Source organism: Thermothelomyces heterothallicus (assembly GCF_042370625.1).
Source record: "Thermothelomyces heterothallicus CBS 202.75 unplaced genomic scaffold P884_scaffold_42, whole genome shotgun sequence".
NCBI lineage: Eukaryota > Fungi > Ascomycota > Sordariomycetes > Sordariales > Chaetomiaceae > Thermothelomyces > Thermothelomyces heterothallicus.
Window position 1 is genome coordinate 27,110 of NW_027192603.1, and position 26,230 is coordinate 53,339.

The 26,230-nt window shown below is 57.7% G+C and overlaps 7 protein-coding genes across 7 annotated transcripts; 4 read left to right on the forward strand and 3 right to left on the reverse strand.

Annotated features, from left to right (window-relative positions):
- Positions 1–42: 42 nt before the first annotated feature.
- Positions 43–2,017, reverse strand: P884DRAFT_281153 (fungal-specific transcription factor-like protein; the record flags this gene model as incomplete). The annotated part of the gene is made up of 5 exons (XM_069443504.1): positions 43–508; positions 600–850; positions 903–1,343; positions 1,406–1,695; positions 1,759–2,017. 5 exons carry the CDS (start codon positions 2,015–2,017, stop codon positions 43–45), a joined length of 1,707 nt encoding a protein of 568 aa, XP_069293442.1.
- A 1,496-nt stretch (positions 2,018–3,513) lies between these two features.
- On the forward strand, positions 3,514–8,566 carry P884DRAFT_332930 (ABC transporter; the record flags this gene model as incomplete). Its single annotated transcript, XM_069445818.1, has 11 exons — positions 3,514–3,657; positions 3,738–3,925; positions 4,003–4,659; positions 4,723–5,002; positions 5,078–5,224; positions 5,299–6,055; positions 6,190–6,365; positions 6,433–6,962; positions 7,044–7,159; positions 7,224–7,411; positions 7,477–8,566. 11 exons carry the CDS (start codon positions 3,514–3,516, stop codon positions 8,185–8,187), a joined length of 3,894 nt encoding a protein of 1,297 aa, XP_069293443.1. The 3' UTR covers positions 8,188–8,566.
- A 1,755-nt stretch (positions 8,567–10,321) lies between these two features.
- On the reverse strand, positions 10,322–10,912 carry P884DRAFT_158479 (uncharacterized protein; the record flags this gene model as incomplete). Its single annotated transcript, XM_069437254.1, has 1 exon — positions 10,322–10,912. A coding segment is annotated over one exon (591 nt), but the record flags the coding sequence as incomplete, so codon positions are not given.
- A 1,456-nt stretch (positions 10,913–12,368) lies between these two features.
- Positions 12,369–13,951, forward strand: P884DRAFT_265207 (uncharacterized protein). Its single transcript, XM_069441923.1, has 2 exons — positions 12,369–12,894; positions 12,976–13,951. Exons 1-2 carry the CDS (start codon positions 12,407–12,409, stop codon positions 13,805–13,807), a joined length of 1,320 nt encoding a protein of 439 aa, XP_069293445.1. The 5' UTR covers positions 12,369–12,406; the 3' UTR covers positions 13,808–13,951.
- Positions 13,952–15,615: 1,664 nt separating this feature from the next.
- On the forward strand, positions 15,616–17,868 carry P884DRAFT_212445 (heme peroxidase; the record flags this gene model as incomplete). The annotated part of the gene is made up of 1 exon (XM_069439147.1): positions 15,616–17,868. The coding sequence occupies one exon, from the start codon at positions 15,616–15,618 to the stop codon at positions 17,866–17,868; it is 2,253 nt and encodes a 750-aa protein (XP_069293446.1).
- Positions 17,869–18,724: 856 nt separating this feature from the next.
- On the reverse strand, positions 18,725–22,833 carry P884DRAFT_273384 (glycoside hydrolase superfamily; the record flags this gene model as incomplete). Its single annotated transcript, XM_069442584.1, has 4 exons — positions 18,725–20,370; positions 20,400–20,403; positions 20,921–20,935; positions 21,016–22,833. The coding sequence occupies 4 exons, from the start codon at positions 22,831–22,833 to the stop codon at positions 18,725–18,727; spliced, it is 3,483 nt and encodes a 1,160-aa protein (XP_069293447.1).
- Positions 22,834–23,686: 853 nt separating this feature from the next.
- P884DRAFT_252275 (general substrate transporter) lies at positions 23,687–26,103 on the forward strand. The gene is made up of 4 exons (XM_069440723.1): positions 23,687–24,599; positions 24,698–24,938; positions 25,026–25,298; positions 25,372–26,103. The coding sequence occupies exons 1-4, from the start codon at positions 24,074–24,076 to the stop codon at positions 26,000–26,002; spliced, it is 1,671 nt and encodes a 556-aa protein (XP_069293448.1). The 5' UTR covers positions 23,687–24,073; the 3' UTR covers positions 26,003–26,103.
- Positions 26,104–26,230: the final 127 nt, after the last annotated feature.

The window sequence follows — 26,230 nt, forward strand, 5'->3', positions numbered from 1 at the left end:
CATATATAATCACCGAGCCATATATAATCACCGAGCCATTTATTAATTACCCTCCTCCGTAACAGCTCCCTCCATAAAGCCCATCATGTACTGATTGTTATAGAACCAGTCTTCGAGTTCCGTGCCGTTCCCCATCCAAATCATGGGATTTACTCCCCTTTGAAATGCCGGGTCACTTGCGAAACTTGCCGTTCCCGTCTCGTATTCGGATTCTTGCGAGCTCGGGCCGAGTTGGGACGGGAAGCCAAGGGCCGCCAGACAGGTGTCGACTGTGCTAGGCTGCTGACCGTCTCTTCCCTGTCCCGTTTGAGACTCGACGAACTGTGATGCGACGCTGTAGAGCACCTGGAAGAGGCGGCGGAGTCTATCCACCGCTTCAGACACGGCCGTATACGGCTGCAGGGAGCTGACGAATGCCTCCAGCCGGGCGAGGTCCGCCCTGTCCCGGGTCTCGATCACCTGGCAGAAAACGACAATGAATGGGACAAAAGGCGCAAAAAGAATGGTCCTGAGACGAAGGTAAGCATTGTACTTACATCCATCGGGCGTAGGGTCCTTATCAGACACCAAAGGTTAATTCTCCTGGAATAAACACGTACCAGTTCATGTAGGTGGAAAACAGCCCAGCAGTTGTCCTCTCTAGCACGGCCATGCACTCCTGATGGCGGGCCAACGTTTCTCTAGCAGTTTGAATGCACTCTACTGTGAACGTGGTTGGAGATCCTGGTGGATTAGGCACGGCTCGATGGATAAGAGTTCTGATCGACAACCGCAAGACATGGTCCGAAATCACAAAGAACTCGGCCATCTCCCTAGGGGAGACTGACCTGAGCAAGCCGTGCCATTTCTCCTGGAAAGCTGTCAAAATATGTCATATCCCCTGCATTTTGGGTTTGACTCACCAACATCTTCTGGGTCGAAGTGTCGAGTTCGTCGAGCCGACCGAGCAGGAGTTTCGCCCTCGACTTCCTCACGGCTTCTGGCTGCCGAAGGGCTTCGGGGCAATATAGCAGCTCGTAAATCTGGCCTTGTATTCGGGACTCGGTGATCCAAAGGTTAAAGAATGAAAGGGTGGCAGAATGCTGTGTCTCCTCATCGCGAGGCTCGGGCATAGTGACGTCGTAATCTTGTATGGTAGAAGACCGGCCAAGACGGAGAGACAAGCTCTTGTCGAGGGTATAAACTACCCAGAATAGGAGTCTTTTGCGGCGCGCCCCAGCAGATGAGTCGTTGTTGGCCTGCGTATCGGCGCGGTGGTAGCCGAGCGACTGGCACATCTCCGAGGCTTTGGACGAGAGTATCCACGCCAAGGACGGCTTCCCAAGCTCGATGGTGTAAAACGCCTTTGGCAAGATGTCAGCGGAGGAATACTAATAAGCGGTCAAGCTGACTTCACGCCTCTTACCCCAAGCAACAGAGCCTCGACTACATCGTCATTTGCCGGCAGGTGAAGAGGCAGGCTAGACAGAGCCGTCTCGATGTTAACGCCGCACAGACGGGCCAATGCAAGGTACTCCTCTGTCTTGTCAGGGTAGTAGTAAGCATAACCACGGTACAGAAAGTGCAAGCCGGCGTGGACAATGATGAAATGGGCTGGATTATATGCCTCTGCCATGTAAAGCGCGAGGCACGTCTCTGGGAAGTGGTCAATCTGAAACAAATCAAGGATCCATGCCGCACCGATCTGTGGCTGGGCTAATCATGCTCAAACCATCAGTCGTGATCCGCCAAGGGAAACCGTGATGACCAACCGCTTACCCTTGGTGAGCTTGAGGATCTGCAGGGTCTTCTCGATCGGGGGCACTTCGCAGCCCTCGAGAGTGACTGGTCGCACCGGTTTCGCGTGCGGGTACGCCATTTCGCGTGCTGCCGGTTGCTTTTCCATAGACTCGACCATGTTGCGCAGAGCATCTATCCTCTCCCGCACCTCAGGTCTCGAGTCTGTGCTGGCCACTTTCTGAAGGAGATTGTTTGCGAACACTGAGTGCGCCGTCAGCGATGACTCGCCTTCGACCATAGAGCCAGTGGCCTCGGTTCCGTTTGTATGGCTGCCATAGCTGGCTGGACTAGCAGAAGCGGCCGTATTATTATTCAGAGACGGTGGCTTGGTCGTAGCTGTTGGTGCGGGCGAAGGAGAAGGCTGCTTAGCGAGAAGACCCTCGAGCAAGTGAACTACCTTGTCTAGACGACGCTCGATAGCATCAATCTTCTTCTCGCTAATACATGCGAGATTGTATCAGTAACCCTACCCCATGGAGCCATGGCGGCTGGAGGCGGGGACCGAAGGCGGACATACTACTGATGAGTCAAGAGGATCCTGCTTCTCTTTTCTGGCGGCTTTTTTCCGGAGTGCGTGCACTCTATCTTCGCATGAACGCAATGGGCGCAGGGGAACTCTCGATTGCACCGGATCTATCACGGAATTGTTTATTATGTAATTAAACGTCGTTTAACACTTGAATCTCTGACCAGCAGAGCACGGCATTCCGGCTGCATAGGTAGGAATACCTACTTTCCGTATCCGGCACGCGTCACACTGCACAAGGATCTGGTTAGTTTTGAACTCGCCTTGGTAAGGGTTGAATTGAAGGAAGGAATTGGTGCACTTGCAGCCCGCGGTACGGGAGTCTGAGCAGGACCCGCAGACGGAGGCGACTCGATTCCAGTCTCGTCGATTGCGTCCTCCATTGCAGTGTTCCCCCTAACGTCATGCATTCATGTGCGAATACACCTATCAGCCAATTTCAGAAGCATGATTTAGTTAGCGCTGGCCGAGTTGGGCGTGCTCGCCTTGCTTGCCTGATCAATTCCCGCGAAGAGAGCTGTGGTTTGGTTGGTTGGTTGCCGAGCCTGCGGGTCGGGGGAGTGCGGAAGGGCAGAAGAAGCTACGGATCCCGCGGAACGCGCGGGACCCGGCCATCTTATAGTATAACGTTACACAGTTGAGGGGCGGGCGAACTATGACGCTCGGGCCACATCGAGCATTCTATTGCGTATGCACCCGAACTCTGAAGTGCTTCTTAGTGGTGTATGATCATCAAATGGACATTCTCTCCTGATTCTTTTCAGAAACTACTAATGTACTTGAACTCCACCCAATCAACGCCTGCCCTGGAGCTTCGGCGTGTGACTCATTACTTAGTAGTAATTACGGGACGAGCTTAATTCTCTCTGATTAAGGCCCGATGAATCGTCGCTTGACAACAACCGGAGACGGACACTTTCGAATCAGGGGGTTAGTTATGCTGCCGCGGGTCAACTCCCCGCCCGGCTGCCCCGTCGGAGGACGCGTATCTGTTGTTCCAAAATTCTAGCAGCACTTGGCGCCAAGCAGGCAGGAAAGCTCCTCCACGAGCTTGACAGGCCCCACCCAAACCTTTAAAGGAACCATCGCATTCAAACATGCCCTCTTCTTCGAGACGAAAGGCAAGCTCCGCCTTGCCATCGCCAAACTCGGAGGTGTTGACTCTCTGCCTGCCTCGTCCAGGCCGTTGCTCTTCTTAAAGCGCAACCATGGCTGCCGGCGTCAACTTCTCCAAGGAAGCAGAGCAGGCGGAAAAGGAGTCGACCTCGCAACCAACTAGCGAAGACCGGGGCAATAATAATGATGATACTAATAACAAGGGCGCTGAAGAAAATGGCTGGAGTGTATACCGGGTACGGCGACCATGTCCCATCAGGAATGAATGTAGCTGCGCATACTTACTCAGCTTCTTGCGATAATTAATTAATTACAGCGCATCTTCCGATACGCGGGGCCCTTTGAGTACACCCTCCAGGGCATCGCCATCCTGGCGGCCATTGCATCCGGCGCCGGCATCGCGTTGCAGAATTTGATTTTCGGCGAGTTTGTCTCCGTCATTACGGACTATGCTTCTGGCGACTCATCTAGACAAGTCTTCCTTGACGACGTTGCAGAGCTTGCGTATGACCCCAAGCCCCATCATCACCGCGAAGTTCCGACTTGGCTGGAAGGGAGACTGACGCGCGTGGGCGGGGCAGCCTCTACTTTGTCTACCTTGGAATCGGTCGATTTGTTCTCTCGTATACGTACAACGCGCTCTTGACCTACGTTAGTCACCGCATCGTGCGCAACATCCGCCATGCCTATCTCAGGGCCGCCCTCAGTCAGGAAGTCGCATATTTCGACCTGGGCACCAGCGGTTCCATTGCAACGCAGGCCACCTCCAACGGCCGCCTGATCCAAGGCGGCATTGCCGAAAAGTTGGGCCTCACCTTCCAAGGTCTTGCTGCCTTTGTCACGGCCTTCATCCTCGCCTTTGTCACCCAGTGGAAACTCACGCTCATCACGCTCTGCATTGCTCCGGCCACCATCATCTCCATGGGCATCGTGGCTGCCATCGAGGCCGGATACGAGACCAAGATTCTCGACATTCACGCCCAGGCCAACTCATTCGCCGAAGGTGTCCTCGCCAGTGTCCGAACCGTCCATGCCTTCGAGATGCGTGCGAGGCTGGTGGCCAAGTTTGACCAGTTCCTCTCCGAGGCACACCGATGGGGGAATAAGAACTCGCCTCTCTTCGGCGCCCTGTTCTCTGTTGAGTACACCATCATCTACCTGGGATTCGGTCTTGCTTTTTGGCAAGGTGTCCAGATGTTGGCAAGGGGCGAGGTTGATTCACCCGGCCAAATCTTCACGTAATTATGACTCCCCATCATTCCATCTGTGCTCTTCCCAACCCCTAATTAATAACGAATCAGTGTCCTCTTATCTGTCACCATCGGCTCCATCAATATCACCATGCTTGCGCCATACTCTATCGAGTTCACCCGTGCGGCAACCTCTGCCGCTTCGCTGTTCAAGCTCATCGACAGGCAGTCCGCAATCAACCCGTTCGACGACTCGGGCGAGAAGCCCTCCGAGGTCACCGGCCTGGTGGAACTTGAAAACGTTACGTTTGCCTATCCCACTCGCCCCGGCGTCACAGTCTTGGATAACTTCTCGCTCAGAGTGCCCGCCGGCAAGGTCACGGCCCTGGTGGTAAGCAGTGAACCCAACCGGTTTCCATCCAGGCCACACAGCCCGGGGGGCGAACGAAAGCTGACCCGGCCCCAGGGACAAAGCGGCTCCGGCAAGAGCACCATTGTCGGTTTGATTGAGAGGTGGTACAACCCCTCGTCAGGGGTCATCAAGCTGGACGGACGCCCCATTGACAGCCTCAATCTCAGCTGGCTGCGAAAGAACGTCCGGCTTGTTCAGCAGGTATGGAGGTGGCGTGCGTCCGGTGGATAGAGAGGCCTTTTTTTTTCTTTTAACTCACGTATTCATGTTTCTAGGAACCAGTCTTGTTCCAGGGATCCGTGTTTGACAACATCGCGTATGGGCTCGTGGGGACCCCTTGGGAGAACGCTCCCCGGGAGGAGCAGATGGTGCACGTCCAAGAAGCGGCGAAGACGGCGTTTGCTCACGATTTCATCTCGGAACTACCCAACGGCTACGACACGGATATTGGACAGCGAGGGAGCCTCCTGTCCGGTGGCCAGAAGCAGCGGATTGCTATTGCCCGCAGCATCGTGTCTCACCCAAAGGTCTTGCTCCTCGACGAAGCCACTAGCGCCCTCGATCCCCATGCTGAGGGAGTAGTCCAGCGGGCGTTGGACAAGGCGGCCGAAGGACGCACGACGATAGTCATCGCCCACAAGCTTGCGACGATTCGCAAGGCGGACAACATCGTCGTCATGTCCAAGGGCCGCATCGTCGAGCAGGGCACGCACGAAGGACTTGTTGCTCAGGACGGTACTTATGCTCGGCTGGTCAGGATCCAGGACCTGGCGGTCAAGGCTGCCGGTTCATCGTCGGATGCCGAAGGAGAGGACACTGCCGCGGACGAAGAAGGGAATCCTGCCGAGCTCACCAAGACCATGACTCGGTATGCCACGGAAGACCAGGCCCGGATGGAGGCTCAGAAAGGACGGTATGACTTCGAGAACCACAAGAAGCTGGGCTTATTGGGGGTCATAATCCGCCTGGCCAAGTTCAGTCCCGAGCTCGTTTGGTGGTACCTCTGCGTCCTGGTGACATGCGTTGCAGCCGGTGAGCCTACCTACCTTTCCCACCCTTCCCAACCGCGTGCTTGTCGATTGATTGATCACCTACGCGATACCATGACCAAGGAGAAGATCCCGCTGACGAAAGCTCTCCCTCTTTTATTTTCCCCCTTTGTGCAGCTGGCGTCTTTCCCGGTCAAGCCATTCTACTCTCTAGGATGATGAATGTGTTCACGCTTACTGGCGACGCTTTGAAGGAGCGCGGCAACTTCTTCGCCTCAATGTTCATCGTCCTGGCAGCGGGCTGCCTCGTCGTCTACTTTGTGTTGGGTTATGCTGTTAACGTCGTTGCATCGGTACGGATCTCGGTGTGCAGTTTCTTCCCGAGGAGCGCGCTCTAATTAACGTTGGGATTTCTACCAGACACTATCCCATAAACTTCGCAGGCAGATCTTGCATGACATTCTACGCCAGGATCTTGAGTTCTTCGACCGGCCGGACAACAGCACCGGCGCTCTTGCGAGCCGCGTCGACTCGCACCCGCAAGCCGTATTTGAGCTGATGGGTTTCCAAGTCGGGCTCATCCTTATCGCCGTGCTCAACGTTGTAGGTTGCGCTGTCCTGAGCCTCGCCCACACCTGGAAGCTGGGCCTGGTGATTGTTTTCGGAGGGTTGCCTCCCCTCCTAGGCGCGGGCTGGCTCAAGATCCGCCTAGATATGAGGCTCGATCACAACGTCTCCAAGAAAACCTCGACTAGCGCAGCTATCGCATCCGAGGCGATTACGGCCATCCGGACCGTTTCGTCGCTGGCCATCGAGGACCGTGTTCTTTCCCGCTACACAGCCGAGCTGGACCACGCAGTGGCGAAGACCGTTCAGCCCATAGCGGGTGTGATGGTTTGTTTCGGGCTGACACAGGCCATCGAATATTGGTTCCTGGCCCTAGGTTTCTGGTAAGTATTAATAACTAAGCCCCGTCGTATTCCAGTAGCACTCTTGTCCCGGATCATTCGGGCCTGACACACGAGGTCCAGGTATGGCTGCCGCCTCATGGCATCTGGTGAAACGACCCTATACAACTTCTTCGTTGCCTTCATGGGCGTGTTTTTCGCTGGTCAGGCCACCGCCCAGATGTTTCAGTTTTCAACCAGTGAGTCTTCTCGCCATCGGAGAGCTTGGAGGCGAGGCTTAGTCAGGGGCTGATGTCGTTCAAGGCATTACCAATGCGAAGAACGCGGCCAACTACATGTTCTGGATCTCTGGGCTGCAACCAACGGTGCGGGAGACCGACGAAAACCGCGATAACAGTCCAAAGTCTGGCGGCCCAATCTCGTTAGACAGTGTCCGATTCTCCTATCCCTTACGGCCGGATGCCATGGTTCTACGGGGATTGAATCTGGAGGTAAGAAGATAAAGGAACTAGAGCACCACGTGGCCGACCGATCCTAGCTAATAACACCGGACAAGATCACCAAGGGCCAGTTCGTGGCAGTGGTCGGTGCTTCGGGGTGCGGCAAGTCGACCGTTATCGCCATGCTCGAGCGCTTCTACGATCCGTCTACCGGCAACATCCGCATCGATGGCGATGTCCTGAGCGAGCTTAACCCACGGCACTACCGCCGGATTGTGTCTCTCGTCCAGCAGGAGCCAACGCTGTTCCAAGGAAGCATCCGAGAGAACATTGCGCTCGGTATTGACGACCCGACAGCTCCCGTCGACACGGCCACGTCTTCCGCCACCGCTCAAGGTCCCGCGGTCGCCGACTCCCAGATCGAAGCGGCCCTGCGTGCCGCTAACGCTTGGGAGTTCGTGTGTTCGCTTCCCGATGGCTTATCCACCGCCGCAGGGCCCAATGGCACGCAGCTTTCGGGGGGCCAGCGCCAGCGTATTGCCATTGCTCGCTCGCTGATCCGGAACCCCAAGATATTGTTGCTTGACGAGGCGACCAGCGCCCTGGATACGGAGAGCGAGAAGATTGTGCAGAGTGCCCTGGCCGAGGCGGCCAAGGATGGGGACCGCATCACCGTCGCCGTGGCACATCGGCTGTCGACGATCAAAGAGGCCGACATGATTTGCGTGTTCCACGACGGCAAGATCGTGGAGAAGGGGACACACGAGCAATTAATCGCTCTCGGAGGGATGTATCGCAAGATGTGCGAGGCGCAGAACATCGATTAAGGGGAAAGGGGGGCCGCATGGAATAGTGCACGAGGGTCATGTCCCAGTCATCGAGGTGCTTCGACTGACGACCTCACCTAAGGGCAAATACTTCCATACGGCAGGTAGTCCCACACGAGGGAGCTGCCATTATTATCCTTCAGACACCACTCAACGCCCGCTGTTCAAGGGGGGAAGTGTATTATCAACGCATGCAAAACACAATGTTCCCAGTACCGATGGCCTTCTTAGATTCCCTCTTTATTGTTCTGGATCTTGATCTTTTTAGATAGAATTAATTTTGGTAGCAGGACAGATACTAATTAGTGGCTATACTCTCTATTCAAATTTGGCTGTCATTAATTAATACACAATAGAAGCCTTCCGGGGCAATTGACACAACTAATATCTCTTAGATACCTACACGATATATCTATCCAGGTACATATAACTTCATGTCATTCAATGTCGTTAATGTCTTCAAGACAAGTAGCTGTGGCGATTGGGTCACAAGGATGAAATTTATTAATCCCACCATGACTGATTCAAGTGTTCAGCCATGATATGAGAAAAATGAGACTAATGCCAGGTACACATGCTTGTTCATCAAACCATTCCAGAACCATCGCTAGAGCTGTGGGGATTTTCAGCACATGTTGAGTCGAGCCTCGGGTTCATGATTTTCCAAGGCAGTGTGCAGGATTCGATTCCGTCCACGCACCAAGTCACCCAGAATCATGTGTCTCTACGGGACAATCTGACAAATTTTGAGGCCTCCGGGATCGAGGGAATCATGGGCTCGTCGCCATGACTACTACGTAATATTGCTGACACGAGTATGGCAACCGTTGAGCGACCATCTCGAAGGGGGTTACTTGCTCTGGTTAGACTCAGACTTAATAAACATTTCGAACCGTGAAGATGTTAAGAGCGAAGCAAGGTTCGTTTCATTCTATTGGACTTTAAAACCTCAAAGTGTTATTTAAGCGGCCGTTGGATACCCTTTTCTAACATAGTACCTGTAGTTAAGTTACCTTAATTAGAAAAGGCGTGGCTATAGTTCTTATCAGTTGAATTGTCGTTGTCACTCGTTAATAGAATCTCGATTCTAGGTACTTATAAAGACTCTAATTATGATCGTTTGGCAGATGTAAGTAATATAACGACATTTCCCCTAAGATTTTGCGAACTAGGTAATTACTAACTGCTCTGGATGCAAGCCAACTCAACGCTTCGAGCCTCTCTTCAAACCGGGGCTCCAAATGCGACGATAGACCTACCACTTTCTATCCGTGCTGCGTCACGACTTGTCTCAAAATTCAAATGCCGGACAAATGACCGCCGTCAGATAGCACATCGATGAGGACGAGGCCGCGATGGATGACATAGCTTGAGCTCAGGCTCATAGTGTCGCCAGTTGCAGGTCTCAAAGAAAAAAACAATGCGCCAGGCATGTTTATTCTCTCTCTAACTATCTAGTACCTGGCCAGCCAAAGTACCATCTATTCCCTGCTCCAACACCCAGTCCTGCTCCTCTTCCGTCACCAACCTCTGGCCAGCAGAGGCAGTTCCGTTCGATCCTAAAAAGCCCATGCCCCCTAAACTGACAAATTGCTACGCAGATGACGAATCCAGCGCCGTCTTGCGATAATTAGCAAACCGTCTTCCTCTCCACCCACCCCGTACTTGGCCCTCTTTCCCTCAACAAAGCATAGACTGCAGACTCAAGACGAGGGGAAGACATTCAACTCTAGTAGCGCCGCGTGCTCGAGGTCTTGTGGCCGGTGCTGCCGGTGCTGCCGGTGCTGCCGGAGCTTCCTGAAGGCTTGGAGGAACTGTTGTAGTTGCCGGATGGGCTAGAGGAGTTGCTGCGAGAGCTGGGGCCGTCCCGTCTGGAGGTGGTGCTGGCAGCGTACACCTGGCCGGTGCTGCCGGTCGGTCTAGACGAGGCGCCATCCCTTTTCGAGGCACCGTTGCTACTGCCGCTGGGGCGGTCGTTGGGAGGCCGCCTTGTCGAGGTGTTGCCACTCGGAGCAGGGGCGGAGGCGCTGCCGTAGGCACCTCCGCCAGAGGTGCTCCCGCTGCCACCAGAGCCATACGGGTCGTCACTGGCGCTCCCGCCACCATAGTCGTATGAACTGTCATAGTTGCCTCCGCTGGAAGCAGAGGGAGCCGGGGCCGCCGAGTCCGGAATTCTAGCCACTCTGTTACCGTCGATGCGGACGATCCCCTGCGGACTTGGGGTTGCCACCACGGTGCCAAATGGGTACGTAGAAGCGACGTCGGCGTTTCGGCGACGGTAAACCGTGGGTGGCACGCCAAGATGATCCCTACAGATCAACTTTGCCGCGGCCTCTGCAGAATCTTGTAGGCGCCGCATCCCCGCCCTCTGTTCTTGTATCTGCTGGCTGGTGACTTGGTCCGGATGGATCTGATGCTCGGTTGCAATCGCTTGCCGCAGGTCCTGGTCGCTTATTCTGAAGGGACCGTCGTCATTGACAGTCCGCGTCGCGCAGCTCATGGAGATGCCGGAGATATCCATCCTCGACTCTAGCACCTGAGTGACAAACTGGTGGCCGATAACGTACGTTACCTTGCCGGGGGAGCAATGCGCCATGACTTTGTTGATGCGGGTGTCTGCGCTGTGCTTTCCATACGCGACGATGCCGATACAGGTAGCGAGGCCTTGCGTAGAGATCTGCTTGTCATAGTCTGCCGACTTGCACTCGTTTTGGCCCACGTTGATACCAGCGATTTGTACCCAAGACATAGCGAACAAGCTCCTGAGCAAAAACCGTTTGGTAGAGAGTCGGAGAAACAAGGATCGTCTTAGGGCGACGAACTCACAGTCGATCCGAGGGAGGAGAATATTATAAGTGAAAGAGGCACGATGAGAAGGAATCACGAATGAAAGCGTTGGAGGAGATATGAACGAAGATATCAGTTGAGAAGTTGTAGTTGCGATGTGATGAGAAGAACTTGACCTCACCCAGTCGCGCTGGGCGACGGTATTTAGACTTCTTCGCTCTGCAGCGAAGAGAAAAACGGAGTTGAAGGATGTGTCCCTGATGCGTCGGGAAATATGGCCAGGTGATTCAGAACAGGCCCTGATACTTGTGAAAGGCTGCGGCCGTGTCGAGACTGTCATGGCCGAAGGGCCTAGCACAGCTCCGGGTGACCGTGGCTGTGGTGTCTCGAGCCGCGCCCCTGACGAAGAGAGAGCGGCCTGGTCCTCCCTCCGGCCATTTTCTGCTCGAGAGGACATTGCTAGACTGATCGCAAAAGGCAGAGAGTCTACAATATTATCTACCTCTCTGGGTATTCTTTCTCCTCGGTCCATCGCCACAAGAGTTGTTGGGCGGAACCTTGAATGTTAACAGTATTGTGTAGCTCGAGTTTCTTGAAACCGTGGGGTTTCTCTAGCGGCCACAAGTCGAGGTCTTGTGTTAGGGAGCGTCAAGCCATTAGTTCCCAACAACTAGTTATTTTGGGTTGTGTTGGGCTGCGCCGGGCTGGGGCCCATCTTTGAGGTTCGGCACGTAGTAATTAGTAGTTTCAGTGCGCCGCCATGGTTCCAAGTTGTTGGCCTCAAGAATGGACTTGGAGAAAACTCTAGCCATCGGAGGTTGGGGTTCACAAGCCGGTGAAGATGATTCGGAAAGGTTGTGCCTCTCTGGGCAGCCCCTGAGGGCGCGGACCACGGCGTCGGGCCTCAATTTCTGGGTCCTTCGAGGTCGCGATGAATCACACAGTTAGCTTCGCGACGCCGTGTTGGCGCCGTAGTCGCAGCGTCCCGGCCGCACTTGATACGGCGACTTCCAGCTGTTGGCGCTAGTTCATGCAACCTCCCCTCAAACGGGTGCCGTCGCCCCCGAATACTCGGCCCCCACCCTCCCCCCAGCCCCTGTACGTACATACATACGTACACGTACGTGGACCGAGTAACTAGCCCCCGGAGGCCAGATTGTGGCTGTTGTTTTATGCGGGAGTGCATAAGAGGCAGCACAAGGCGGAAAGCCCGCAGCCCGCCACGGGACGTACTAATAATAATAATAAATAACACATGTCTTGGTTCTCGCTCTTTTGACTTTTTTTTTCTTCACTCCTGCGCTCCTGCGCAACCCGATCGATCGTGTACTCTGATACGGATCCGGCAAACGCAGACGAGGATATGGCAAACAACCCGAACCCGACGCCCCTGCTCTTCAACGACGTGTATTTTAGTCGTCGGGAGGAGCCGATGTTTCCGGCCCCGTCGATATGGGCGCCGTTTCCCCGCCTCCCAGCCGAACTGCGTCTGCGCATCTGGCTGCTTTCTCTCCAGCAGCACCGCATGATTGAGGTCGATCTCTACCCTGCCACTGCCACCGGCGATAACGATACTCCCCAGTACGCCGACCGTAACCATCTCGGCCGGATTGTCAGCGGCCGGAACCGGACCTACACCTCCCGTCTCCGGGGCCGCGGATCCTATGCGGCGTCCCTCACCCCACTCCTCCGCGTCAGTCGCGAGGCGAGGGCAGCCGCGCTCAGCTTCTACCACATACATCTGCCCCTAGGTACGGGGCAAGTCCTATACCTCAGCCCGGAGTACGACGTCGTCTACGTCCGACCCCGGTGGCCTAGACCTATTCGTAGGCTGCCGGAGATCGACCCCAAACCCGAATTCGGTGTCATCCTCGTCGACTTTTTACACGACGCCCGAGCGTACGATTACAAGGACCAAGGGTAATATAGCTTCCTCCTTTCTTTGTTCCAGCCGCAAACCTCGGGTTTTTGAGCTATCTAACCTGCAATGTCTGCCTATAGAGTTAGCCACCTCGCACTAGACGGAGACATCCGCTACTACCTGCTCGGCTGGTTTGAGGAGCGCGTGAATTTGACCCCGGAAATGCTCCACCCGGCCGCGGCGGCGTCGTTTGCCGATATCCTCCGCCATAAGCTCCGTTCCCTGCTCTGCATCGTCGATTTCCGGGGTTCTACGAGGGGCATGGGCGCCCCCCCATTAGTGCGCGCGTGGCGCTGCCACTTCGCCCAAACGTTCCCCCTCCGTCGACGAGGCCATGTAACAGGGGCCTTCCACTGGCTCCAAGCCGACCCGCGACCTGGCGTTGAGCTCGACCTCCGCCAGGTCCCTATCGGGGATGATCCCCAGCTAATGTTGCGAAACTGGCGGCGACTAGAACACCTTTTCGGAGTGACGAGAAATCAGCAAGCCACCCGAGAAAACGATGGCGACTGCGGATTTTGCCTTTATGTCTGCCTCACCAAGGACTGGTCAAGTCCAGACACGCAGCGGATGGATAGGATCTGGACGTCGGAGAGACGGGAGACCAAAGCAGAGGAGGAGGCAGTGTGGTCGCGGGACGAGCTAGCGCAGCACCTCCAATACGAGGCTGAGGATTGGGAGTACAAGCGCTGGTACCCCGCCAGCGTCTACGGGGTCACCGCCCAATGTCCGAAGTATAGCTCCGACTCTCGAGAGGAGGCGGAAATATTTGAGGCGATGGAGAAGCTGCCCTGCACCGCCATCGGCATGTGGCTTTTCCCTGCCGAAGCTTTCCCGCCGCCCACCTTTGCCCAGCCGCTCTCTTTCAACCTTTCGGCCGTCCGCCCCAGTCTACTTCTATTTCACGTTTAACAGCAGCTAGAATCTCGCAGAGCGATTTAGGCAGGTTCGTTGCACCGGCAGTAGCCGAGGATCGTAGAGGCCTGCTCGGGGCTTAGCCAAAGGTATAACGTGTAACGGTCCACGCGTTGGCTTGATTAATTGACTGCACAAGGCATGGGGGGGGGGGGGGGGATGACTGGATTGCTTCGAATAGGGAGGGAAAAGGAGAAAGCTAAATGACAGGAGGAGCGAGGACAGCTTTTGACAGACAGTGGTGCCCAGAGAATCGTCTGAATTGAATCGATTGAATTAAGCTAAAGAGAAGAAACTTACAAAAAGGTAATTAAGGATAGAGGGAGTAGGGGCAGCACCGGGGCTCGAGGGTCAGGTGTAGTTGGTTCGCGTCTCTAAACTGAGAACAGGATCCTGGCGCCAAAAATGCACCGCTATCCGCGAATACGCGGGGTACAGGCTGGGGGACTTAAGGGGGTATGAACGAAGTAGTAGAATGGGCGACGCCTTCCGGCCTTCGTCGCCGCCGTCGTTTGCAGTCGTTACGGAGCCGGCCCCACTCCGGGAACGCAAAACGGGTCCTCGGCTCGCAAAACTTCGGGCGAGTCATTGGCGCGTACTTGTTGAGTCATCAATTGCAGTTGTGCGAAAGGCAAGATTGTGCGAATCAAGCCCACGGAGGCCAAGAAACTTCTGAGTCACTTCGTATCTCCTGTGGGCATCGTGGCGAGGTGCGCGAAACGAACTTCGCAAGTCGGGACATTTTCCCTTAGTATGTCCCGTATGTCCCGAACCATGATTAAGGCCGTCAAACGACCGTAACCACTGCCGTGTGTCTTTGGTGAGCACTCCACATCGTCCGCTTCTCCCCATATTCCACCGTTCTCTATTTGCCATCAAGGTGCACACGCGTCTCCCTCCCCACACGGAAGTGGAGCAGAGGCTCTTAGGCGTTGAGTGGCGGAAAGCCGGGCAATGACAACATCGGCTGCGCACGAGATTGCACTGGACGAACGATATGGAAACGGTGTCCCCGCTTTGGTGAGCAATCGACTTGGCGCCCAAGAGAGAGCGAAGACACAAAAAAAGAAAGCTCGGAATGGCGTTCGCAGACAAGTCGAATGTCCGAAGCTCCGAGCACGTCATATGGACCAATCAAGGCCAACGAATTACTGATGCATGCAGCTGTCGCCGTCCCGACAAAGCCTGATACAACCATCCCGCCGACTGTAACCGTGTTGAGGAATTGCCCCTCGCCAAAGGGGGGAGGGGAGAGGGGATCGACCTCAACAACCATGACACTCCCCGAATGCCGCGAGGATGAATAATCCACATATCTTTACCGATGCAGAGAGACAGAAAAGGTATTATGGCTCGCCCGGTCGCCTGATGCCGTCAGCTGTACGGATAAGGCATGGGGGAAGATGGGGGGCGGCCGGCGAAGCTTGTGGCGGTCGAACCACACGAGACGGGAACCAGATGGAAGCCGCGATCGAGCCCCTCATCGAATGCGGGGTTCGCGTTGGCGTGACGGAGGGTACAACCTGCACGGGAGCGGGGTACTTCCCTTCTTGCTGATGGCCCCAGGGACAACTCCTTCCCAAGATGCTGTGGCACTTCGGCCCCCTCCGTGGCGATGGGATTTATAAAGCCCCTCGCACCTGCCCGTTTCCTCCCCTGCCGCCCTCCCGCCCTTCTCTTCCACTGGTTTCTATGTCTCCTGTCCGAGGTGGTACCCAGCAGTAGCATAGTACTACCAGAAGCATCGCAACTGCCCCCAAATACTCCGTTAGCCGACCAGCAACGCTGCTCAACCGACGACAGCCATGGGTGAATGTCCCGTTCGCCACTCCGCCAACGTCGCCGGCGGCGGCACGCGCAACACCGACTGGTGGCCGAACCAGCTCCGGCTCAACATCCTCCGGCAGAATCAGCCGGCGTCGAACCCGCAGAAGGACCTGGACTATGCCGCCGCCTTCAAGTCGCTCGACTACGAGGGCCTGAAGAAGGACCTCCGCGCCCTCATGACGGACTCGCAGGACTGGTGGCCGGCCGACTTTGGCCACTACGGCGGCCTCTTCATCCGCATGGCCTGGCACAGCGCCGGCACCTACCGCGTCTTTGACGGCCGCGGCGGCGGCAGCCAGGGCCAGCAGCGCTTCGCCCCGCTCAACAGCTGGCCGGATAACGTCAGCCTCGACAAGGCCCGCCGCCTGCTTTGGCCCATCAAGCAAAAGTACGGCGACAAGATCTCGTGGGCCGACCTGCTGCTCCTGACGGGCAACGTTGCCCTCGAGTCGATGGGCTTCAAGACGTTTGGCTTCGCTGCCGGCCGCCCCGACACCTTCGAGGCGGACGAGTCGATCTACTGGGGAGGGGAGCAGACGTGGCTCGGCAACGACGTGCGCTACTTGCAGGGCCGCGAGGGCGTCGCCGGCCAGGGCGCCTTGGGCGGCGACGAGTCCAAGAAGGACCACAAGGACATCCACAGTCGCGACCTCGAGACGCCCCTGGCGGCCTCGCACATGGGTCTCATCTACGTCAACCCCGAGGGGCCCGACGGCATCCCCGACCCCCTCGCGGCCGCCCGGGACATCCGCATCACCTTTGGCCGCATGGCCATGAACGACGAGGAGACGGTCGCCCTGATCGCCGGCGGGCACACGTTCGGCAAGACGCACGGCGCCGCCCACTCGGACAACGTCGGCCCCGAGCCCGAGGCGGCCCCGCTGGAGCAGCAGGGCCTCGGCTGGAGCAACAAGCACGGGTCCGGCAAGGGCCCCGACACCATCACGAGCGGCCTCGAGGTCATCTGGACCAAGGAGCCGACCAAGTGGAACCAGAACTTCTTCGAGTACCTCTTCAACTTCGAATGGGAGCTCACCAAGAGCCCCGCCGGCGCCAACCAGTGGGTGGCCAAGGACGCCGACGCCTTCATCCCCGACCCCTACGACCCTAACAAGAAGCACAAGCCGCGCATGCTCACGACCGACCTGGCGCTGCGTTTCGACCCGGTCTACGAGAAGATCTCGCGCCGCTTCCTCGAGCACCCGGACCAGTTCGCCGACGCCTTCGCGCGCGCCTGGTTCAAGCTGCTGCACCGCGACATGGGCCCGCGCTCGCGCTGGCTCGGCCCCGAGATCCCGGCCGAGGTGCTCCCCTGGGAGGACGCCATCCCGCCCGTCAACCACCCGCTCGTCGACGACAAGGACATCGCCGCCCTCAAGCGCGACATCCTGGCCACCGGCGTCGCCCCGCACAAGCTCATCTCGACCGCCTGGGCCTCGGCGTCGACCTTCCGCGGCAGCGACAAGCGCGGCGGCGCCAACGGCGCCCGCATCCGCCTGGCACCCCAGAAGGACTGGGAGGTCAACAACCCGCCCCAGCTGGCCGAGGTGCTCAAGGCGCTCGAGGGCGTCCAGGCCGCCTTCAACGCCTCGGCCCCGGGCGGCAAGAAGGTGTCGCTCGCCGACCTGATTGTGCTCGGCGGCGTCGCCGCCCTCGAGCAGGCCGCCGGCGTGCCCGTCCCCTTCAGCCCGGGCCGTACCGACGCGTCCCAGGAGCAGACGGACGTCGAGTCGTTCCAGCACCTCAAGCCCTTCGCCGACGGCTTCCGCAACTACGGCCGCGGTACCTCGCGCGTCACGACGGAGCAGCTCCTCGTCGACCGCGCCCAGCTGCTGACCCTGACCCCGCCCGAGCTCACGGTCCTCGTCGGCGGTCTGCGCGTGCTCGGCGCCAACTACGACGGCTCGTCCCACGGCGTCTTCACCACCCGCCCGGGCAAGCTGACCAACGACTTCTTCGTCAACCTCCTCGACACGGGCGTCGCCTGGAAGTCGATCGACGGCGAGCTCTTCGAGGGCACCGACCGCAAGACGGGCGAGAAGAAGTGGACGGGCACCCGCGCCGACCTCATCTTTGGCGCCCACGCCGAGCTGCGCGCCATCGCCGAGGTGTACGCCAGCGCCGGCGGCCAGGACAAGTTTGTCAAGGACTTCGTGGCGGCCTGGGCCAAGGTTATGGATCTCGACCGCTTCGACCTCGCACAGCAAGGCTCGGCCGGTCCTAAGTTGTAACTTAGGCTCTTTCTTGCAGGAGTAGCATTGATATTCCTCTCCCCCCCGCTCCCCGGCGGGTCTTGAAGGCATGATGAAAATTCAACTTTGACCGTATTCGTTCTTGCGCTTTGATGTTGTTGGACTGGGAAACCTGTTTCAAGCCGGGAACACCTCGTATGAACAGATTGGCGCACGTCTTACCAATTAATATCTATCAAAACCACTCAACTGCTCAATAGCGCAGAGGGTCCATTAAAAAGTTCTAATATTACAGAAACTTGTTTCCCCCAATTCTAGTAGCCCCATTTTCATTCAATTGATTTTTAGTTTTCCCTTGTGTCCCCGCGGTACCTAAAAATAGACAAGCCTAGAAAGTCCTCACGCCCTCCAAGCCTCCCACTCCTCCATCTTCCCCCGGACTCTTGACCTGACTGAGCCAGTTCTAAAACCTTAATGTTTGTGCACCACTTTGCGAGAAACCGAAGCGATCTTACCCCCCCCCCCCCCCGGTCGAGGAGCGCTATGAACAGATCTAGATAAGGCCCAGATAGTTGCCATCTCGCCGGCTACGCTACTATGCTGCGCCCTTCGTATCGCCATCTCAATGTTGACCGTCGATCCGAGCCGAGATGTCTCATTGCGAAAAGACCGAATCCCGTTTTTGCTCGGAATGACACAAGAGATATTACCTCGCTGTTTGAATTGGGATGGCATCCAGACATGGTTCGCTCCTGCACGGGTAGGTAACGTTATTAATAATAACACGGTCCGGTGGTTCGTATCTGGTGTGTAATGTGTAATAATTACCAGTGATCGATGGGAAGAATACCTGGTGATCATTCGTGCTTCCGCCCGCGCTTGTCCTTAAGTTACATTAATTACCGGACTGCACCAAAAGGTTCGGTAATGTGTTGCTGATGTGTTTGTCGAGGAGCGCCCCGTACGTGGACACGCCGCCCGGGAGCTTCAGGATCAGGTCCCGAAAGTACCTGATGTTCTCCCGCCCGGTCCCCCGCTTGTCGGTGGCCGGCACGCGGGAGAGCACGTCGACCATGGCGCAGGCGACGTCAAAGATCTTTTCGTTGATGCCGACGCCGTGGATCCGGATGCTCTCGACAGAGATGGCCCGGACCACGCCGGCCAGCTCCTCGCCCAGCTCGACCGGGTAGTGGAAGGTCAGGTGGCACGGGATGCCGGGCTCCTCCATCAGCAAGCCCAGCCGCAGCCGGAGCTGCCACAGGATGACGAGCAGCCAGAGCTGCGTGACCCTGAGGTTGGCAAGCTGCGTCTCGCAGAGCAGGCCCGTGTGCTGCGGCTCGAGGGCGCCGCGGATGGCGGCCTGGGTGGCGTCGAGCGACGACGACACCAGCCGCGACCCGAACACCGTCGTCTCCTCCCGGTTGAGCAGGGAGAAGAAGGCGGTGTCGAGAGGGCGGAAGAGGGACACGAGGCGGCGCAGACCGGCCAGGGCCGTGTCCGGCTCCGACCCGGACCCGGACCCGGACTCGGACTCGGCCTCGAGGGCGGGGCCGGACGGGACGACCTGCAGCGTGACGGGCCGGCGGTAGCGGATCCCGTGGGAGCGCTCCGAGACCAGGATGATCCAGAAGAGCCTGTCGGCCAGCTTCCGCCTGAGCACGTCCCCCTCGCGGATGCGCAGGACGAGGCAGAGGGTGGCGGCCTCGCGGAGGAAGAAGAAGCCCTGGCTGTGGTGGAAGAGCGAGGCGTGGCCGGCGTAGAGGAAGAAGGTGGCCAGGGTGCGCTCCAGGCTGGGGTTGAACGCGCTGGAGGAGAGGTGGACGCGGGAGGCCATGGCGTCCTCGAAGAGCAGCTCGCCGAAATGGCGGTTCGAGTGCGGGATCCCGGCGGCCTCGAACGGGCGCCGGTCCGGCTCCTCGACCTGGAGCAGCACGACGGCGCACACGGCCGTGACGAGGCACTGGGCCTCGGCCCCGCGGTGCGACTCGGCCTCGGCGACCAGCAGGTCGGCGTACTCGGGGCTCAGGATCGGGATGGTGGGGTACAGCTTGGCGAAGAAGCGCTGGAAGCAGTACCGGATCACGACGCCGGGAGGCAGGCTCCGTCTCGGCGACGGCGGCGACGGCGGCGGCGGCGGCGGCAGCAGTAGCATCGGTGGCAGTGACCCGGTAAGCGGGCCCGCATGGGCGGCTTCGGGCGAGAGGCTCGCGGGGAGGTGCGGATATGATGACCAGGTTCGACTACTACTAGTACTACTACTACTATTGGTATTAATAGTAGTAGCCGTCCCCGCCGTCGCCGACCGCCGAGCTTGCCTCCCGGGGTCCCGCAGGCACTGGTCCTCGAGGCCGACCCGCACGCACCGCTGGCACGGCCGGGACTCGCTGCAGCCCTTCTGCAGCCTCTTGCACCTTTGACACGCCCTCGAGACTTGCACCCTCTTTGGCTTCGGTCGAGGTCGAGGCGCCGTCGAGGCAGCCTCTGCTGAAGTGGCCGCATCGTCGACGAGCGACTTGCTCATTCCCGGGGGCGGGGGGGGATCTGCATGTAATAATTATGGACATACATACACTCCTAGCGTATGATGGAGTCGTTGATGGGGCACAATAGTTATTGGCAAAGTGCCTGTAATGTGGATTGCTGCGTGGAGCGTGGAATGATGATGTGAGCTCTGGGATGAGAAGGGGCACGACGGGCCGGGGGGGGGGGGAACGCGACTATGGAGTAATCCGTTAACACTAATCCGTACAGAGCAGTTCGTACACTACAGTACGCATTTGCACTCACCCCCCTTTCCCCCTATTGCAGAAAGCGGGGACGCCAGCAAATCTGGGGATATCTTAACTAACTAGCCCATTGAGGAAAAGGCCGCTCTCCGCAGTGGAGAGCGGCGCGCGGACGCGACGCGCCCCCCGGACCCTGGGTAACCGGAAACAACCCGGCCTTCCGCCACGACAAAAAAATAAAAAAATAATATAAAATAAAAAATAAAAATAAAAATAAAAATATGGATTGCCTGGCATGGAAACCGATCGGCGTCTCTTCACAACACCTGCACACCACCACCATTAAACTTCATCCCTCAACTTACCAGGCACCTCATGAACTGTGCCACCTCATGAAGTGCAATTAGGCAGGAGCCTACTGCACAGCGGCGGCAAGTCACGGCTTAAAGTTCAGATACACCCTTCCTTCCCAAGGGCTCAGCTCGCTGCCTCGGAGGCCGGGCCCGAGCCCGAGCCCGTCGGAAGCCGCCGATTTCCCGGACCGGACGGTGCTCAGCAGCAGGCTCGCCTCTCCCTCGCGGCAACCCAGAGCGCCGCTGATGTCGGGACATCGCTGGACGGAGCTGGTGAAGTTCATGACCACCAGCGCCTTCCTCCTCCTCCTGTCGTCGTCCCCGTCCGCGCCGCTTTCCTTGACGTACGTGAAGAGGGCCTCGTCGTCGGGGGCGAGGAGCCTGAACCTCCCGTGCGTGAACAGGTCGCGGTACTGCTTGCGGAGCTTCAGGACCCTGGTGTAGAACCCCAGGACGGATTCCGGGTCGGCCGCCTGCTTGGCCGCGTTCAGCTCGCGGTACTGGTCGTGCACGCGCATCCAGGGCGTGACGCCCTCGTCGGTGAAGCCGGCGTTCGGCGAGTCGTCCCACTGGAACGGGATGCGCGAGTGGTCCCGGGCCAGGATGCCCAGGCCGTGCAGCGTGGCCCGGACGCGGTCCCGGTCCCCCGTGGCGACGGCCTCGTTGTAGAAGCCGACGCTCTCGACGTCCTTGTACTCCTCGATGCCCCAGCTCGCCGGCATGTTCCGCATCCCGATCTCCTGCCCCTGGTAGAGGAACAGGGTCCCCGTCGACGTGGCCTGCCACAGGGCGATCGTCTTGGCGCTGGCCTCCCACAGCTCCGGGGTGCTGTCGTCGCCGAACCGGGACACGGCCCGGCCGTTGTCGTGGTTCTCGCAGAAGACGGTGTGCCAGCCGTCCGTCCCCTCGGTGAAGGTCTGCCACGTCTCGACCAGCCGCTTGAGCGCCGACAGCGGGAAGGGCCGGTAGATGTACTTGCCGTGGAACAGGTCGCCGGTGCCGAGCCGGATCGTGCTGAACTCGAACGCCATGTCGAGCTCGCCCGCCGCCGCCGACACGTACGGCAGCACCTGCTCCGGCCGCGGCGTGTTGGACAGCTCGCCCACCGAGACGGCCCCGTACGGCGCCAGCACCCGCGTCCGCATCTCGCGGATGAACTCGTGGATGCGCGGGCCGTTGCACCACATCTCCGGCGCCGGCTGGTGCGCCGCCCCGGGGCAGGTCACGGGCGCGTCCGGGAAGTCGGTCCGCTTCGAGTACTTGTTGACCGTGTCGATCCGGAACCCGTCCACGCCCCGGTCCAGCCAGAAGCGCATGGCCTCGTCGTAGACGGCCGCCCGGCACTCCGGGTTCTCCCAGTTCAGGTCCGGCTGGAAGGGGCCGTACAGGTTCAGGTAGTACTCCTGCGTCCCCTCGTCCCACGTCCAGGTCGGGCCGGCAAAGTAGCCGCGCCAGTTGGTCGGCGGGATCCGGTTGCCCTCGCCGTCGTACCGCGGCGGCTTCCAGATGTACCAGTCGCGCTTCGGGCTGGTCTTGGACGACCGCGACTCCTTGAACCAGGGGTGCTGGTCCGACGTGTGGTTGACCACCAGGTCGAGAATCAGCTTCATGCCGCGGCTGTGGCAGGCCTCGATCAGCCGGTCGACATCCTCCAGCGTCCCGTACCGCTGGTAGACGGCCTGGTAGTCCGAGATGTCGTACCCCATGTCCTGTTGCGGGCTCTCGAACATGGGCGACAGCCAGACCACGTCCACGCCCAGCCGGTGGAGGTAGTCGATCTTGGAGATGAGTCCCGGTATGTCGCCCCAGCCGTCGCCGTTGGAGTCCTTGAAGCTGGCCGGGTACACCTGGTAGAAGACCGCGTCTTTCCACCACGGCGTTGTCCCGACCCAGCCGTCCGGGTGGTGAATGAGATCGGACCCCATCGTCTTGTTCTTAGGTTTGGTCGAGTCTGATCCGGCGGGACAAACTCAACAACCCGATAATGGTTTCAAGCTGAGCGTGGCCTGATTAATAATGTTAATAGGGAAGAAGCGAGCGGCTTGGGGGGGGGAGGGGGACGGCGAGATCGTTCTGGGGCGGGGGACCAAAATATCCCACGAGGATGACAGAGAGGGAGGAGGTTGATATCGTATTCCCGAGGCACAAGGGAGAAAAACCCAGCCCCCATCATCCACGGCGGGAGTGCGGATCCGTTGGCATCTGGGTACAGTCGAGCTTGTCCGTCGCGCTCCGACACCCTGGTCCTGTGCTACTTTTGGTGGGTTCCTGGGGAAAGATCTGGATCGCGACCAAGGTCACGGCGGCGACGTTTATTCGTGCATACCCGGCCCTTTGTTTCCTGATAACGAAAAGCAGGCGGAGAACCCCACGCTTGTTTTTGATGACCTACACTACTAGTGTATCCTTTTTAGTCGCGATGCAAGGAACCCCCCGTTTGACAAGAATAGCGGCACGTGGATGTGTGTGGCATCTGGCGTGGGGCCGCACGGCAGAGAGACCAGTTCGGCTCGGAGTCCGCCCCCTGTGCCAGAGCGAGTCTTGTCCAATTGGCATGCAATAAACTCCGCCCGCAACTCCGACGCCCCTGCCGGAACCGATTCCCCTTCCCCTCGCCTTCCCTCGCCTTCTTGGCTCCATTGACCGGCCACACCCAAGGGACTAATCCGTACACTAGTGTAATCCGTATTCACCATGAATGGCCCACAGGTTTGATGTAGTTTCCAACCTTGTTTTTTTTTTTTTTTTTCACTCTCGTTTATTTTTTTCTCCCCTCCCCCGCAAACCGTACGCCTGGGGAAATCGAGGGGAAAGTGACGGTCCCTCGTCGGGGTTGGAACACCACTAACCGATTCGGTCGTCTCACAAGCCCAGGGAAACTACCCAAACCCCGCAACCTATTCCGCCTGCAACTGACGCGAACCCTGGTTGGTCCACTGTCACCGACACTGTGGCCGACGCACTCACGCCCCGGAACCATGAAAACCTTCTTGGTCGCGCACCATCCTGCAGGTCGAAGATAAATAACCTGCCCTGATCCAGCATCTCCAGAGCTCTCGAATACCTCTCTCTTGCTTGCTGTCGTACATTGATAGCATCGGTCTCTTCTCTTGTGCCATCTTCTCCTCATTTCATATTGCCTGCGCTCGGAGCTTCGTAGACACGATGGCCGATATGAAAACACCACCAGCTTCGGACGGGCCTCTTCCAGACAAGGAGACCGGCGCAGTTGCTGTTGCTGCTGCCGTTGCGACTCCTCTGGATGGCGACATCGCTATCGTGGAGGCAAAGCATGCCTCGGAGAAAGAGCACCAAATGTCCCTCCTGAAGGCTCTCAAGCTGTATCCCAAGGCCATCGGCTGGTCAGTCCTGGTTTCGTCCACCATCATCATGGAAGGTTACGACCTTGCCCTGCTCGGCAACCTGTACGCTTCCCCGGCCTTCAACAAGAAATTCGGCGAGTATGATGCCGCCTCGGACAAGTACGTCGTCTCGGCTGCCTGGCAGTCCGGTCTGTCCAACGGTGCCAGGGCGGGCGAGATCTTCGGTCTGATCTTTGCCGGTTGGGCCTCGGACCGCTTCGGCTACAAGATGACCACGATCGGGTCGTTGATCTTGATGATCTGCTTCATCTTTGTCCTGTTTTTCGCTCCCAATGTCAAAGTGTTGGTGGTTGGCGAGATTCTGTGTGGTAAGTTTCCTCCTCTTATTTTTTTTATTTTTTTTTTCCTTCTTCATCATATTCATATTTATAGGAACCAGGTCAACTAAGAGCTTGGTTTTAATTAGGCATTCCTTGGGGTGCATTCCAGAGCGTAACGGCAGCTTATGCCTCCGAGGTGGCTCCCATGGTGCTTCGTCCCTATCTCACCACCTTCATCAATATGTGTTGGGTCATTGGGCAATTCTTTGCCGTTGCCGTCAACAAAGGGTCGGTCGGACGGAACGACGACTATGCCTACAAGATTCCGTTTGCCGTGCAGTGGGTATGGCCCGTTCCCATTCTCGCTGGTCTCATCTTCGCCCCCGAGTAAGTGACTTGGTCTCATCCCCTTCGACCCCTTTTCTATTCAATCCCCTGCACCGTGACTAATTAATAACCCGTTCGACTATCCAGGTCCCCTTGGTGGTATGTGAGGCACGGCCGGAAAGAGGAAGCAAGGAGGTCCTTGCTGCGCTTGACCTCGCGAAACCAGCCCGACTTCGACCTTGACGAGACCATAGCCATGATTGAGCACACCAACGAGCTGGAGAAGAACCTGAAGGAGGGTGTCCGGTTCCGCGATTGCTTCAAGGGCATCGATCTCCGCCGGACCGAAATCGTCGTCGGCATCTGGCTTGTCCAGACGCTTGGAGGGCAAAACCTGATGGGTTACTTCGCATACTTTCTGTCAGTCGGCTCCCAACACCATGCCCATCAGCGAATTCTGTTAATAATATTTCTTTACTGACACACTCGACAGCGTCCAAGCCGGCATGGACTCGAGCAACTCCTTCACCCTCTCCCTCTGCCAATACGCCCTCGGCATGATCGGCACCGCCGGCTCCTGGTTCCTCATGTCCAGGGTCGGCCGCCGGAAAATCCATTTTGGCGGACTGTGCGCGCAGCTCACCCTCCTCATCATCGTGGGCTGCCTTTCCTTTGGCACGACGAAGGCGTCCGTCTGGGCCATTGGTGCGATGCTGATCGTCTTCACCTTTGTCTACGACTTCGCCGTCGGCCCCGTCACCTACTCACTCGTCTCCGAGCTCTCGTCGACACGCCTCAAGGCCAAGACGATCGTGCTGGCCCGGGCCGCGTACAATGCCAGCAACATCTTCGTCAACGTCATGACCAACTATCAGCTGAGCTCCACCGCATGGAACTGGGGGGCCAGGACCGCTTTCTTCTGGGCCGGTTCTTGCCTGCTGTCGGCCATCTGGGTCTTCTTCCGGCTGCCGGAACCCAAGGGCAGGACCTACGCCGAGCTGGACCTCTTGTTTGAGCAGCGGGTGCCGGCAAGGAAGTTTGCCGAGACCAAGATTGATCCTTTTGCTCACACAGAGGAGAAGAGGAGCTTGTCGGGCGAGATGGTGGATCACGTTGAAAAATAGTTTGACCAAGACAGTGAATAATTCATCACACACGACAAAACCGGGTCAATCAGCGTCCCATGTACGGCCCTTCCGGGTTTTTTCCCCCCCTTTTCTTCTCTTTTCTCCGCATTCTAGTGCTAGGTATCTTAATCATCTAATTAGCGAGGAGCTGTCTATTCAGAGAATTGTGTCAGTAAAAATTTATTACTCTTCATTCTGCGGTGAGGTAAGCAAGGTTATAATTAT